Genomic DNA, 16,387 nt, shown 5'->3' with positions numbered 1-16,387 from the left:
CTACACAGAGATCCGTTCCCACTAAAGCATAATCATTTGTAAGAATTCTATCACCCGCTGACATTTGAGTGGTACTCTGTTGTGTAAAATGGAGAACATGATACCTACATCATGAGGCAGACATGAACATCGAATCTACCTGTGACTGTCAAACTTTTGTAAACTCCATGATGCCCAAACTATTGTTTTGTATGACCTCAGTAATGCTGAAAGAATATGCAAATCTTAGAGCCAAGAGATTTGGGTCTACATTGTCCAATATATAATATGCTATGATTTCATTTCCATGATCATATTCAGTCCCTAGTGCTGAGAGGTGGGTTTTTCTTTCAAACTTTATTTTTAAAGTAGCCCTATTCATGGAGGCATCATATACACCAGATACAATACTGGGTACTTTACATATGTCAAGTGACCTTCAGCCCTTCAGACAAACCTGTGAGGTTGTTGCTGGTCTCACTTTACAAGTGAAGATATGGAAAGTGAGACGTATACGTCAGTTGCCCAGGTCGTCAGTCAGTATGTGGTTAGTGAAAGACCCACAGCTCCAGCATCCTCACTCTTTCTCCTCCACACACGCAGTGGTTTGCCCAGGATCACACAAGGCAGTGTAGAGCCAGATCTCCTGTCTTCAAGACTGTATCTTCGTACAACATATTGAGATCCATGCAAACTGACATTTTGAGCACTCTTCAGTTTCTGGAATGGTTTTACAGTTGTTGATACATTTGGTGTTCACATCTGCCTCATAATGTAGGCATTATTGTCTCCACTGTATGCCTGGAGGAGGAAATGGCAGCCCAGTATTCTTGCCTGGAGTAGCCGCTGGAGAGAGGGACCTGGCAAGCTTCAGTCCATGGGGTCTCAAAGAGTCCGACACAACTGAAGTAACTTAGCACACACACACCACTGTATACATAAGGGACCCCAGGCCAAGAGGTTCGATGCCAAGCCTGTTGTTGCAGTTAGTTAGTGGGGAGCTCGGAGACACAGGTTCAATCCCTGGGTCAGGAAGATCCCCTGGAGAAGGAGGTAGCAACCCATTCCAGCATTCTTGCCTAGAAAAAAAAAAGTCCCGTTGTCAGAGGAGCCTGGTGGGTTGCAAAGAGTTGGCGGCTGTGCACAAGCATGAGAGTTCAAGTAGAGTTTTCTCTGACTCCAAATTCCATTGATTGTAAAAAATATTGCCCTTAGAAGGCCAATACAGAAGTTCTTGGCATTTGGTTTTCTACAGAAGCCTGTTTACCTCCCTCACCCTGAACTTGATCTTTCATACCCCTTTCTCCTCTTCCCCAACATCTATCCCGTTTTCCTCCCTGATTCCTTCTCCAGATCATAGCCTCCCCCAGTGTGGTAGCTTTTGTATTACCAGTTCTGCCCCCCGCCCCCAGCATGAAAGCAAGAAGCTAGTGAAAAGCCTCAGGGTCTGGAATGGACCTGTCTTGGAGGTATGTCATGAGGAAGAACCAGCTCTGCCTGACTTCCTATTTTGAATTTTATGGAGACTGTGCCAGACATATTTTCGAAATATTCACGAAGCTTGTTTATTTTGGCCTTCATCTTGGCCATAACTCCCAGAAGTGTATTTGCAAAGAACAGTCGCTGTGACCTGAGTTAGGTAGCAGCCAGCTGCCTGAACTGCTCAGAATCAAAGGAAGCTACCACCTGAGTGGCAGCACTATTACAGAGAGCAAGCTGACCACACTCTGTACTTACTTGGATTAGGTCTGGCAGTGAGTTCCAGAAAGTGCAAATGACAGTGGCTTATATAAGGTAGATTTTTTTTTTCTCTCTCTCAAAGTAGTCCAGGGCTGGTACAGAGTTCTGTTAGACAAAGCCGTCAGGTACCCAGGCTGCTTTAAGCTCATCACTCTACCATCCTTGTGGTTGTGGCCATGCCCTCATGGACTGATATGGCAGTTGTGGCCATCCCTCTTCCAAGCAGTAGGATCAAGGAATAGCCAAAGAAGAAAGACAAAGAGCATGCATGGAGTTTCTTAAAGTTTCCAGAAACTGCTCCATAACAATCTGTATATATCCCATTAGGGATATAAACAGAACTTAGATGCATGGCCATACCTGATTACGTGTGAGACTGGGCAATGAGATTTTTACTATGGGTGACCCTATGCCCAGCTAAAAATTGTTGTTACTATGAAAAAAGGCAATATGTGTACTGAAAGAAATGGAGCTCCTGTCAGACTCCCCACATCCTGTGTCTTGAGTTACTTACTTGTTCCTTTTAGTTGCCTTATTGGATTAACTCAGTTGATGCTTTTTATTATCAAGAGACCATTTTGACAGCTAGTGCTAATCAATTTTGAGTCCCTCTGCATCTGAAAACCACCTACTTTAAACCCCTTTTTGCATCATCACCAAAGTATATTCTAGGAACTTCTGGTTAACTATTAGGCAAGATGGTCCCAAGATCAAAAAAGCTTTGAGAAACACTGCATTCTATATAATGGTCTCTTTGAGGTTTTCTATGCACATTCACACATAAATGTTCTGCTAGTCAGAAATCTGCTTGGTGTATTTTGATCAATATGTTAAAACTTATTTGCCCACTTTTTTTTTTCCATAACACATAGTAATATAACATCCTGTGAAATATCCTTTGGGAAATGTCAATTAAGTGAATCTGGGTGGTTTCGGTAAATGTGGAGATGAAAGCTTATCCATTATGTACTCTGTCTACCCCTTCTCCATTTTCCCATACTTTAACTGGAATCTTCTTTTTTTCCCCTCCTTTTCTTTTTCTAGACTGACAGATCCCATTCCCACTACAGAGACGTCAATTGCACCCCGCCAGAGGCCTAAAGCTGGGCAGACTCAGCCCAACCCAGGAATCCTCCCCATCCAACCAGCCCTGACCCCTCGGAAGAGGGCCACAGTTCAGCCCCCGCCTCAGGCCGCAGGTCAGTGACAAGACTGTTTGAAACGTGGAACACCTCTCTGTTATCCTGGACAGAGAAGCCTTGGGAAACCTGGTTTTTCCTGGAATGAAATCTAGAGGCACATAAAGAATAATGGTTTTCCTTGGGACTTCCCTGGTGGCTTAGACTGTAAAGAATCTGCCTGCAATATGGGAGACCTGGGTTTGATCCCTGAGTTGGGACGATCCCCTGGAGAAGGGAATGGCTACCCACTCCAGTATTCATGCCTGAAGAATTCAATGGACAGAGGACCCCCAAGGGCTATAGTCCATGGGATCGCAAAGAGTTGGACACGACTGATCAACTAACACTTTTCACTTTTACACTTTGGGACTTTCCTGGTGGTCCACTGGTTAAGACTTCACCTTCCAATGTAGGGAGTGCCTACAAGTTTGATTCTTGGCCAGGGAGCTAAGATTCCATATGCCTTGCAGCCAAAAATCCAAAACATAAAACAGTAATAATATTATAACAAATTCAATAAAGACTTTAAAAATAGTTCACATCACAAAAGAATTTTTTTTTTTTTTAAAAGGAATAAAGGTTTTCCTTGAGGAACAAGAGGTGAGCTGCCATTGAAATTGTACGTTAAGTGACCAGCAAAAGGGAAGGCTCTCACTGAGTTCTCCAGTGGATCTCCAAGGCCACTGAAGCCTGTTATCTCTACTTTTTCTAGTCTTGGCCCTGATTTTATGGGATTGAGCCATCTTACATCTCCTGCATTGGCAGGTGGGTTCTTTACTACTAGCACCACCTGGGAAGCCCGTGGTCCATTCATCCCATACCTGCCTCTCTATTTCATGTACTTCATATTTTTAAAAAAAAACAAAACTTTTTTTTGACACGGACGAATTATTTCTTTAATGCTGTGTCTCTTGAGGTATCTCTCACCTCTTCATGTTTTGACATTCTGTTTCTGATGAGCTGACTGAGTTTATTTTTGTGAAGAGGATTGATCCAAATTATAAGTAACTGAACACAGCTATCACTCTCCAGGAAGCTGCTTTACTAACAATCAGACATGCAGACTGGGGTTGTGAAACATACATGTAAACCAGCAAAGAATGCTTTTGTGCTGCAGCAGGCTGACAAAGATTGTGTTTCTGTATGGTCGCATCAAAGGCCAGTTGAATATGTAGATTTTCAGGGTGCTGACTAAAGGGGTGATTAACTAAATGGGATGGCGAATAGGGAGGACTTTCTGGAGACAGGTCTTGAACCCTGTTAATGAACCGTGTTTTGAAAAATATGAGGCACATTGTTTGGCAAGAAGGAAGAGACTTGCAGGTGCAAGAACAGTGAGGAGCCCATGGGTCATGGGATTTATCTCTCCACGGATCACCCCTTCTTTATTGCTTTGGCAAGAGTTTCAAAGTTTTGAGCCCTTATATGGAGTTTATTCTCTTTGCAGGATCCAGCAATCAGCCTGGTCTTTTAGCCAGTGTTCCTCAACCAAAAACCCAGCCCCCACCCAGTCAACCCCTACCACAGTCTCAGCCCAAGCAGCCTCAGGCTCCGCCCACCTCACAGCAGCCGCCTTCCGCGCCGGCCCAGGCTCTGCCCACCCAGGCCCAGGCCACGCCCCAGCACCAGCAGCAACTCTTCCTCAAGCAGCAGCAGCAGCAGCAGACAGCGCCGCCCGCACAGCAGCCAGCGGGCACGTTCTACCAGCAGCCACAACAGCAGGCCCAGGCTCCACAGGTAAGGTGGTAAATCTGACCCTCACTTTGATCTGTGACAAGGTCCACTAGGCACAGGGGTCTTCCTTGAGAAGCCCTGGAAAGACAGAGCCATGACAAACCGTTGTCACACACAGGTAGACACTGAAGCCTGATATAGTGGAGCCCTCGCTGAATCACTCGCACCTCTCCCCCTCTTCTTCTCAGGCCATGGGGAATTCTGCACCTTGTTGAGGACCCTCAGCAAGAGAGCTGGTTTTTCAGGGCTCAATTTTGATTCTTTTTTCCTGACATGACACTGTTCTCAAACTGAGCCAAAAAAACAGCTATTTCTTATCATCCAGTAGTGTTTAATTCTTTCTGATGTGTCTTAATTTAAATTGGTTTGTATATTTTTTCACGTTTTTTAATCATACATTTTTATGTCCCCTTTTATCTATAGGTGCCTTTCTCTTCTTTTTTTCCCTCCTTTAGCCCCCCTCCCCCCCTTTTTTTTTTTAAGAACCTGGGTCATTTGTCCTGTGGAATTTCCCACATTCTGAATTTGGTGGATAGCAGCCCCATGGTGCTGTTTAATATGTCCCACCACCGCCTGTGTAAACTGGTAATTTCTTGAGGCCTCTCAATATTTGCTTCAGGATGATAGTTCTTTGTTCTTCGGGTTACATCACATCAGGAGACATACAGTAGTCTCACCTTATCTGTGGGGGATACGTTCTAAGACCTGCAGTGGATGCCTGAAACCATAGCTAGTACCAGCCCAATATATAATATGTTTTTTCCTATACATACATACCTATGACAATGTTTAATTTATAAGTTAGGCACAGTAAGAGATTAACGTAACAGCTAATAATAAAATATAGCAATATAATATACTGTAATAAAAAGTATGTGAATGTAGTCTCTCTCAAAATATTCTTGCCTACTTGATGATGTGAAGTAAGGTGAATGACATGGACTTTGTGACATAACTTTAGGCTACTGTTGATCTTCTAACCATGGGTCAGAGGGAGGATCATATGCTTCAGGGGATCCTGGATCATGGAGCCATGTTGATGGTTGGGTGTCTGGAGCAGATGATGTCAATGGTTGGAGAGCCTAGGCAGGTGCAAGGGATGGTGCAAGGTTTCATCACGCTGCCCAGAACAGCATGCAATTTAAAACTTACGGATTGCTTATTTCTGGAATTTTCCATTTAATATTTTCATATCGTTGATCACCATGGGTAACTGAAACTGTGGAAAGCAGAACTGCAGTTTGGTTGTCCTCTATTTTATTAATATTAAGATCAATCAGTGTATTTGGTGTTGTCTTGTGTGATCCAGTCACTTAATATTCACCTTCAGTTTGTTTCCTAAGTCCCTTAATTCCTTAGAGGTTATAATGTGCTGATACTCTAGCATTTTATCTTCATTTAGGGGATGGAATTTTTCTGTAAAGAACTTTTTCATCAAGTATTTGCTTATCCTGAGGTACTGTTTGTACAGAAAAGGCAGAAAAAAATGCATGACTCTTTCCCTGTGTTTCCCAGTTTTCAGAATAATGAGTTTGTTCCTGGTACCATCCAAAGGTGAACAATGAAGATTTTGTTTGCTCTTAGTATCACTATGAATTCATGCATCTTAATATTGGGTTGGCCAAAAAGTTCATTCATATTTTTCTGTAGGGAGTTACAGAAAAACCCAAATGAACTTTTTGGCCAACCCAATATATTTGATATGTTTCTGTACATTACTATAAAAAAATTTGTTCTAACTGTCCCAGGTTTGGCCAGTGAAAGTCTCTTCAAATTGGCTCCTGGGTCCTTTGGCTCTGACTCCAGTAAGCTTTAATATGCCTTTATTATTTGATGTAACAGGCTGTTCCAGGATCATTCTTCCCTTGACCTGGAGTCAGCCATTTCTCTAAAGAGCTGTTTCCCTTTCATGGAAATGGTATTTAGAGACCACAGTCTTGCTGCTAGGGATTTGTTGTTGTTGGTCAGTCACTAAGTCATGTCTGATTCTTTGCAACCCCATGGACTGCAGCCATGCCAGACTTCCCTGTTCTTCATTGTCTCCCAGAATTTGCTCAAACTCATGTCCATTGACTCGGTGATGCTATCTAACCATCTTATCCTCTGTCATGCCCTTCTCCTTTTGCCTTCAATCTTTCCCAGCATCAGGGTCTTTTCCAATGAGTCAGCTCTTCACATAAGGTGGACAAAATATTGGAGCTTCAGCCTCAGCATCAGTCCCTCCAATGAATATTCAGGGTTGATTTCCTTTAGGATTGACTGGTTTGAGCTCCTTGCAGTTCACATGACTCTCAAGAATCTTCTCCAGCACCACGGTTTGAAAGCATCAGTTCTTCAGCACTCAACTTTCTTTATGGTCCAACTCTATCATCCATACATGACTGAAGGAAAGACCATAGGTTTGCTTTTTAATACACTGTCTAGGTTTGTCATAGCTTTTCTTCCAAGGAACAAACATCCTTTAATTTCATGGCTGCAGTCACCATCTGTATTGATTTTGGAGCCCAAGAAAATAAAATCTGTCACTGCTTCCACTTTTTCCTCAGCTATTTCCCTTGCTAGGCATATCCATTTGCTAATAGGTTGGTTATTATTTTTAGACCTTTTCAGTGAACAGTTAGGGCATGTATTTGGGTTTTTTCTTAATAAAATGTATATCATGAATTCGAATTTATATTTCTAAAGCAGATTTGTAATTACAGGATTTTTAACTTCTTGGCTTTTCTATTTGTATTTGTCTCATCTGGAAATCTTGATTCCTAACAACATAATTCTTAGTTGATTTATATTTTTATGTGATATACAAGTTTGTTTGCTTTGTTTTGCTTTTTAGTTGTTACTTTGTAATTTTGTTTTAATTTTGTTTTGTGAGAATTTAAAACATTTGCATAGTTTCAAAATTCAGTCTGCAGTATTCTGTTCCTTCCATCCCGCATATAAAGGTATCCGTCATTTCTCTTTACAACTTGAGAGTGTTCCTAAGGCTGTCTAGTGTAGTTTATCTGGTCACTCCCTGTTGACAGACATTTGGTTGTTTCTAGCATTTTGCTGTTGTAAGCAAGCTATTTATTGACATCTGCCTTTTTTGCTAACTCTTTTAACTTTGCCCAAGTAGACAAACAGTATCTTCCCAGTTAATTTTATAACTAACAATATTTGGGATTTCAAAACTAAGATCCTGATTTTTGTGCATCAGTAGGCCATTTTTTAAGCTGTGTTTTTGTGTCTGACACACAGTCCTTAGCGGCGGGGAGAAGAGAAGCATTCCTATCCTTAGGAAGTTTACAAAAGAATATAACTTGAAACCATGCTGCTAGTATGAGACAAAATATCATTAAGTAGTAGAGTATACTGAGTGTTCTGAATATTTAAAGGTGGAAGTTTAATGAAGAGAGCTATTTGGAAATAATTTTCAGAAGGGCTTGAGAGGACTTACTAGCTGGGCTGACATTTAGGTTATTCTCTTCAGTGTCATCATTGCTTCGCCCAGTTCATGTAGGGAAGAATTTTAATCCTGGCTATTTCCAAATCCCTTTGTAAGAGGGATAACTTCTGTGACTGGGAGTTCATTTGTTAGCTTCTGTTACACTGCAGCATGTGGAGTCACAAGATGTAAGTCAGATGGATGCCCTCAGGCCAGGCACGGAAACCCCTTGGAGGCCAGTCTGCAGTGCAGGAGGCAGGTAGGCAGTGGCTGGAGCCTGGCAGCGGAAGGCGCTGCTGTGTTTAAGCGCGGTGCCCTGCGGTTCCCCTCGTGAGTTTTCCGGCCAAGCCACGAGACGCCTGCCTGCCCTTGCCTTTGCCTTCCGTGCTGGTCTCAGCTGTCATTGAGGCGTTTTCATCCTCTGTGGAGTATGGTTCTGAAACAGGCTTTTACTCACCTCCTCCTACCTGGCCCCCTTCCCCTACTCAGTTTCAGGCAGTACACCCAGCAGCCCAGCAACCAGTGATCGCTCAGTTCCCCGTGGTATCTCAAGGAAGCTCTCAACAGCAGCTGATACAGAACTTCTACCAGCAGCAGCAGCAGCAGCAGCAGCTGGCCACAGCCCTGCATCAGCAACAGCTGCTGACTCAGCAGGCTGCCTTGCAGCAGAAGACGACAGCAGCGGCCGCACCGCAGCCCCAAGCACAGCCGGCCGCAGCAGCCTCGCCAGCCCCTGCCCAGGAGCCAGCGGTGAGAGTCAGCCAGAAGAGGAGCCCGCAGTGAGGGCTAGGGAAAGGGTGGGCAAGAGGCGGCAGCAGCTGGTGAGGGAGCTGCTGGACCAAGGCTTGGCTGCTCTCCACCCTGGTGGTTAAAATGTTTGATCTTTTCCCAGTGTATCCAGGAAAAGGATGAAGTATTCTATAGAAGCTTAAGGTTTTAGAAAAATGATTCTAAGTTGCTGATGGACAAGTGAACTTGTTTACAGGACATAAATAAACTCATAGACATGGAAAACAAACTTATGGTTATCAAAGGGGAAAGGAGGGGAGAGGGATAAGTTAGGAGTGTGGTATCAATAGAAGACAAACTTTCTTGTTTCTCACCCTAATATTAGACCAGTGGGAGGAGCTGTCCTTTGTGTCTACTGGTGCCAGTGTCAAGCAGTCAGAGACCAAAGTAGATTTAGAGCTAATCCCTGTCCTGTCTTTAGAGGGCAGTGTGACCACTGTGGCCTTGCCAGTCTCAGAAGGTTCATGTAGGCCCCCCACCTTAACCCTGAGTTCTGACCGTGTTGTGCTTATTCTTTGTCTTGAATGACATTACTGGCCACTTCATATGAGTATGCAGTACCTTCAAGAGCCTGCTTGCTGAGACCATTTGCTGTGGCCTGATGCCCCTCTGGGCACCAGAGTGTCTGACTGTTATTTGAGCCATCCTGTCAGTTTAGAAATTGGGCATGTTCATTCTATATATTGGCTGAGTTTAGAATCAGGACCTCTACACACTCTTCTGATTCACCTCCACAGGTATATCCTCAGGCACATGATACTTTGGCTTTTAATGAGTGCCCTTAATTCTGTACTCACAGAGTGACAGTAATAGAAAACTTTATAGTGATGGAAAAGGGTGTTTTACATCCCCAGTTGATAGAGTATCACAGCTATTATCGTTCCCGGGCAAGTCCAACCAACAGAGAAACAAGGAAAAGTAAGAAACTGTCTTTCTAAGGATTGATTTCTAATAGAGTTTTGTCATCGATCTTAAACCAGAAAACCTACATCCCTTCAAAAGTAAGCAGCGCCATAAATAGATTGTCTTCTCTGAGTCTCAGCTAAATGTGTGCTCAGTGTCTTTACACCTTCATTTCTGAAATAGCTCGATCTTCCTGCGGGCGTGTGGTAGACGATCATTCTCTGTTTTTTTAACAAGTAACAGAGTTCCTCTTGCTAATGGAAAAACAGTTTTTAAAAAATTATCATATCATGTAGCTGAGATTTTGTCTCATCCAGTCCTCCTGTAATGGAATTAGAAGCTGAGGTCCAGGCTAGAATGGGAATCACCCGAGATACACAGACTGACAGCAGCAGAGCTGGGGCAAGATTTGAAGAATCCTGATCTGTGTTCAAGGGCACCAGCAGTGCTCATCCAGGGTCATGACAGTGCTGCCACTGACTGTACACTTCTCACGGGAACCCTCTCTGCTGACCGTGGACAAAATATCCACTTTTCTGGGAATGAACTGTGATCCTTCTCCATGTTTTTTGAATGAAAAAATACTTGGGCACTTTGTTCAGGGGTAGTTGGTTAAGAGTACGGAGAGGGGACAAGAGCAGAATGGGCTTCAGCCAGGAGCCAGAGAGTTTCCTGGCCTTGACCCTTCCCTTCTTCCCATGACTTTATAGGACTTACCTAGAGAACCAGGTAAGTGAATGTAAATTGTACCGTGCAGCCCTTTCACAGCAGGGATGTGGCCGTATCCCACAGAGGTTTACTGCAGTCTTAATGATCAGCACAGGCATGGAAGCAACATTCCTCATTCCAACAACCTAACTATGCAGTCCTTAAAAGTCACGGTTATAAAAGTCTGTACAACAGTATGGAAAAGCTCATGGGGTAATGCTAAAGGAGAGATGAAATTACAGGAAGAGTATGTCCTTAAAATACACATAAATATAAGATACCAAATAAAAGATAAGAACAATTGTACTAGAGTAGTGGAGTGGAAGTTGAGGTGGTTTTTCTCCCCTTGTCTGTATTCTTATATTTCTTGATGTGATTATACTTCTTTCATAGTTTTGCTTTTTAAAAAATCTTTGGCAAGATAGACATGTTGAGTCCACCTTGCTTCTCTCCCCCTGTGTTATGTGTCTCTCTCCTCCTTTATAATCTCATTTTTGGATGAGGAAGCATCGTTGTGCAAAAAAAGAGAGTCCTGAGCGATAGTCGAGACATGGATTTTGCCCTCAATTGACCTTGTGACCTTGAGCAAGCACTTAACCTCAGGGGGCTTTGGTCTTATTGTCTCTAAAACGAGGGAGTTGGAATCCATGCTGTCTTAAGATCCCTCTTGAGTCTTCAGTCTGAGATTCTGATGGGAAGTAAAACTGCTTGATAAGGCTGTTGTGGGATGTGGCTGGATGGGTTGCAGCCCCTTTGAATTGGTAGCTGTGGTAGGATAAGGTGTCGTCATGACAGAAGCATGTGTTCTCCAGTGTGCGGCATGCGGAGAATAGGTGAGAAGAAGGGAAAATGTTCTCCGAGTAGTTTGGACTCTTCAAAATAAAGGGCCTCAACAGTTAAGTACCCTTTTCAGAGTAATGGATGTCCTAAACTCCAAGAAATAAGCAAATCTAGTTCTGTCCTTAAATCCCTTCTTGTCCCTGAGGGGACTGGCTTTAGTTAGGTTGGCTGTTGCTTCCTGGAGCCCTGAGGAAGTTGTGGAGCTGGAGCTCTGGGCTGCTTCACAGGGCACTTTGCTTCTCCCTCAGAGATGCAAAGTGCTTTACCCTCTGACCTTAATTTGATCAACATTAGAACCTTATATTATTTCATTCATTCAGTTGGTGAGTGGTTGTGTACTCTTACATGCACATAGCTTGCCTCAGTAAAATTAAAGCCTGAGTCAGTATAAGGACAGAAACCCCCAGGCTGTCAGCATCCTGACCCAAGTAGCTGGACACTAGTTTCTGGAATCTCTCCCAGGGCCAGCCTTTGAAGACATAGAATGTAGGAACTGACCTGCAGCATGGAGGGACAGCTCCAGTCTGAGATGAGAGACGAGGGAAGGGATAGTTCAACCCCTGAGGCATTGAATAGTCTTAAATTCCTTTATTTCTGGATTGACAGTTAGGAAGAAAAGGATTAGGTGTTCCTCTTTAACCTTTTTAATTTGATCATTTTCTTGACATGGAACTTTGTAGATCATGGCTTATGCTTAAAAACTCACCACATGGGAACAAGGATGTTACCTCCAATTTTTTTTTCTCTGGTGACTGTGCATCCTGCCTTCCTTCTAAAAAAGGCCCACATCTCATATTATTAGGTCAGTCATCATCAAGGGCTTTAACATTTTTTTCTTATTGTATCCTCTACCTTGTTCTTTGGTGCCATTTCCAAAATGAAGATTCTGACAGATTAATCCAACTGCCCCCGTGCTTACATTTTCTCAGAGGTCACTGCAGAAACAGAATCCTGTAAGACCCATCCTGTCAACGAAACAGTGTTAACAGCAAAAGCAAAAAAGAACTGCCATTTCTTAATCACAGTGAAATTCTGTCTCACTTATTTCTAACTAGTAGTCTGTGTTCTGTCAGAAAGTCAGGGATCTCCTAGCAGAACTCACTCAGCTCAATCGTGTTTTAGCTGGAGGTGAGCCTTTGTTGGCTTGTGACTCTGGTAGTGGAATGCTTGAAGCCTACCCTTTGGAGGCATTCTGAACGAATTTTGAAAGCAGAAAGTTGTCCTTCAGGAAACTTTCTAGATCTTTAGACCTAGGGATGACTTCTGCAGTCTTTGGGTCGACTTGCGTATGGTTACCTTGTTTATTATTGCTGATGAAGACTGAAATGTATATATAAGCACCAGGTAAGTACTCTGTTGGTGTCAGGCTCAAGGCTGCATCTCAGATTGTCAAGGAAGCCTAGACAGTCTGGGTGTTATTGAGAAACTGTGCCATTTGAGCCATATGTTAGCTCTCACATGGCATTTTTTGTTATGCTTGTCTGCTTATTTGTTTTTCTTCTCCTCCCCCACCCATCTCCCCTCTCTTGAACACTTTCATCTCTCTTCCTAGCAGATTCAAGCCCCAGTAAGACAACAGCCAAAGGTTCAGACAACCCCACCTCCTACCATCCAGGGGCAGAAACTCGGATCTCTCACTCCTCCATCATCCCCCAAAGCCCAGCGTGCTGGGCACAGGCGAATTCTCAGCGACGTGACCCACAGCGCAGTCTTTGGGGTCCCTGCCAGCAAATCAACCCAGCTGCTCCAAGCAGCTGCAGCTGAGGCCAGTCTCAATAAGTCCAAGTATGTACTGCTTCTGTGGGCAAGGGCTGCTGGGGGGCCATTGCTGTATAATTTTTGCTATGTACATAATTGTGTATAGATGTACGTTTAGGGGTGCGTGTCTGGGTTTAATGAGAAACTGAATTTTCCTGTAGTGCATAGATCAGACCGATCTTAAAAAATAATTTTTTACTTGCCTCACTGTTTCAGTCTCATCCATCCCATACCGTATAGAGTGTTTTCTAAATTCTTGATCTGACCAAATCTCTACATGCCGATAACATTTTCTTGACTCCCCATTTTCTGTGGAATAATATCTGAACTGACTGGTTAACAGATCAAGGCCTATTATATCACACTGGTAGAACTGCCACTTTCCTTCTGTTCCACTTAGGAACTGCTTGTTTGTTCGTTAAGATCCATGTACACAGTTATTTTCTCTTTGACCCTTCCTCTGGTATCATATATAATTTTGTCTGAACTGTCTTTTGAGCATGTTTCACACTGTATTACTTGTTTGTATGTCTATCTGACCTGGCCTGTAGGTTCGTCCGTAACAAGCACCATGGTTTAACCAAGCTTAGTAAATCTGGTGACAGGCTCTGTGCCTGACATCAAGTAGATCGCAATGAGTGTTTGTTGCGTAAATGCAGTGTCAAACCCTCAATTTTCTTGGAACCATGTACTAAAGTTAAAAATCTTTAAGTCATTGTTGCTACTGCTGCTAAGTTGTTTCAGTCGTGTCTGACTCTGTGCGACCCCATAGACGGCAGCCCACCAGGCTCCCCCATCCCTGGGATTCTCCAGGCAAGAATACTGGAGTCGGTTGCCATTTCCTTCTCCAATGCAGGAAAGTGAAAAGTGAAAGTGAAGTCGCTCAGTCGTGTCTGACTCTTAGCAGCCCCATGGATTGCAGCCTACCAGGCTCCTCCACCCATGGGATTTTCCAGGCAAGAGTACTGGAGTGGGTTGCCACTGCCTTCTCCACTTTCTTGGAACCATGTGCTAAGTTAAAAATCTTTAAGTCATTAGCTAAATGCAAAGGGCATCAAAAGAGACTTAAGAGGAAATTAGGTAATGACACCCAGGAGCCCCAGGATGGTGGAAACTGTCTCTATTGCTCTTTAACTGTGATGGTGTCCACTGATGCAGGACCCTGACAGATGTGAGGCAGCCAGAATAGGCCTCAGCCCCTCTGGGGCCAGTTGTTACAGTGGTCACCACAGGGTGAACGAGCCCAGCAACAGGTTGGTTTGGGATCCTGAATGAAAGAACTCACAGATGAGGCCAAAAATCTAATAAGTGAGAGATTAAAGAAGTAATGAGAGATAGTGAATCACAAAAGAAAGAGAGATGTTTGTTTCACACAGTGGAAAGGGCATTTGTGGAAACTTCCATTGCCTCGGGAAGACCTTTTAGAAAAATACTGTGGAAGGTGTTAGTTAGACTTAGAAAATAATTTAATCTTGAAACAAGAAGAATAGATTGACCCTTTTCAACCTTCATGTATCTTTTTATTTCGTGGGGGTGGGAACCTACCTAGGTCTGCAACCACCACTCCTTCAGGCTCCCCTCGGGCCTCCCAGCAAAATGTTTATAATCCTTCAGAAGGTTCTACCTGGAATCCCTTTGATGACGACAATTTCTCCAAACTGACAGCTGAAGAACTGCTAAACAAGGACTTTGCCAAGCTGGGGGAAGGTGAGTAATCAGTATCTTTTTGAGGGTATTGAACCTTAATTCTAGAGGGGTATGCCTGTGAAAATGTAGGTTTGGACCCAAGACTTGACTTTGAAGTATGTGTGCAAATCAATTTATATTTTCACCAGAGCGCCAAAGTCTTTTTGTCCTCAGGAAGTCCTGGTTGTGTTGTGGGAGCAGCAGGGAGAGTTGGAAACATTTAGGACAGGTTTGGTAGCAGAGATCAGTATGATAGTGTCAAGTACATTTACTCTTTAGAGGTGTGTGATGGCATCTCCAAACAGTAGCACCCTCAAATCCACCGGCTAATATGAAAGGCAGGATGCCTACATACACACACACACACACACACACTCTTTCTCTCTAACACACACACACACACACACACACACACACTTTCTCACACACACACACACACACTCTCTCTCTCTCTCTCCCCCCGCCTCCTCGCCAGAAAACAACAGTATATACCCTGGGAAAAATTCTCCAATATGATACAGTTCAAAAAAAAGTACCTTAGTGTCAACAAAAGCACAGGCTAAAAGAATGATCAGAATAGAGTGAATGATAAGAGCTTTGATCAAACATTTTAGTTTTGTTATTTTATGGACATCATTTAAAATATGTATAGGCTTCCCTGGTGGCTCAGTGCTAAAAATCTGCCTACCAGTGCAGGAGATGCAGGTTCGATCTCTGGGTTGGGAAGATTCCCTGGAGAAGGAAATGGCAACCCACTTGAGTATTCTTGCCTGGAAAATTCCACGGACAGAGGAGCCTGGCGAGCTACAGTCCATGAGGTCGAAAAGAGTTGAACGCGACTTAGCGACTAAACAACAACAAAATCCATATGCTTTCTTGCCCCCTTTTCTTTTTAGTCTTCATAGGGAATAGGATTTAATTTCCTTTGACATTCATTGTCAGTTTGTGCTATCATTATGTATACCACCTATTGCTCTAGATTATAAATAGAAACACCTTCATGGACTACTGAAAATTAGTATTTTGCACTCTATTAAGTGACGCCCTAGTTTTAAAATTCTTGTCTCTATTTTTTAATAATTTCCTGTCACTCTTCTTGTTATTCAGCTGTTGGCTTTTACATTAAGCTGTTGTCATTGTGCCCATCCCTCATAACATCTCAGTACTGCCATCTTTCTTCTCACTCGCTCTCCTGACTGCTTCTAATGTGGAAAACAGATTATCACACTCATTAGAATTATGTAGAGATAAATGGACTCAGTGTGAAGGCTGAAGGCATTCTGCTGGGAGTAATATGCTCAAGCTTCAGGGCTTCAGACTTCCTTTCTTTGCTCAGCTGTTTCTCAGTTACTGCAGTGGCTAGATAAGGACCTTTGAATAGCCAAGGTGCTGCCTTTCTGCGGTAAAAATAGTCAAGAGTGATGTCAGTTTGGAGGATGCTCTTCACCTCCTGCCTGGGTGTGCATTGTGGGATTCTCCTCGGATGAACTGAGTGGTGTTTTGTCCCTCCAGGCAAGTATCCTGAGAAGCTTGGAGGCTCTGCTGAGAGTTTGATCCCAGGCTTTCAACCAACCCAAGGTGATGCTTTTGCTGCTTCCTCATTTTCTGCTGGAACTGGTTAGTATGGCAGACACCTGTAACTCAA

General features: G+C 43.4%; 1 protein-coding gene across 17 annotated transcripts in view; it reads left to right on the top strand.

The window, feature by feature from the left end:
* Positions 1-16,387, top strand: part of AAK1 (AP2 associated kinase 1) — a 171,787-nt gene that overhangs the window by 113,568 nt on the left and 41,832 nt on the right. For 9 of the 17 annotated variants that reach the window (XM_070798911.1, XM_019970440.2, XM_019970436.2 and 6 more), the window contains exons 11-16: positions 2,764-2,918; positions 4,348-4,637; positions 8,548-8,808; positions 12,851-13,083; positions 14,606-14,763; positions 16,255-16,359. In XM_070798911.1, the coding sequence (XP_070655012.1) occupies positions 2,764-2,918; positions 4,348-4,637; positions 8,548-8,808; positions 12,851-13,083; positions 14,606-14,763; positions 16,255-16,359 (1,202 nt within the window). The remainder of the gene's footprint in view (positions 1-2,763; positions 2,919-4,347; positions 4,638-8,547; positions 8,809-12,850; positions 13,084-14,605; positions 14,764-16,254; positions 16,360-16,387) is intronic. The other 8 variants (XM_019970438.2, XM_070798914.1, XM_019970448.2 and 5 more) reach the window with 4 other exon arrangements.

This window comes from Bos indicus, chromosome 11 (assembly GCF_029378745.1).
Source record: "Bos indicus isolate NIAB-ARS_2022 breed Sahiwal x Tharparkar chromosome 11, NIAB-ARS_B.indTharparkar_mat_pri_1.0, whole genome shotgun sequence".
Classification (NCBI taxonomy): domain Eukaryota; kingdom Metazoa; phylum Chordata; class Mammalia; order Artiodactyla; family Bovidae; genus Bos; species Bos indicus.
The sequence above is the reverse complement of the archived record's forward strand: the minus strand, read 5'-3'. Positions and strand labels throughout refer to the sequence as shown.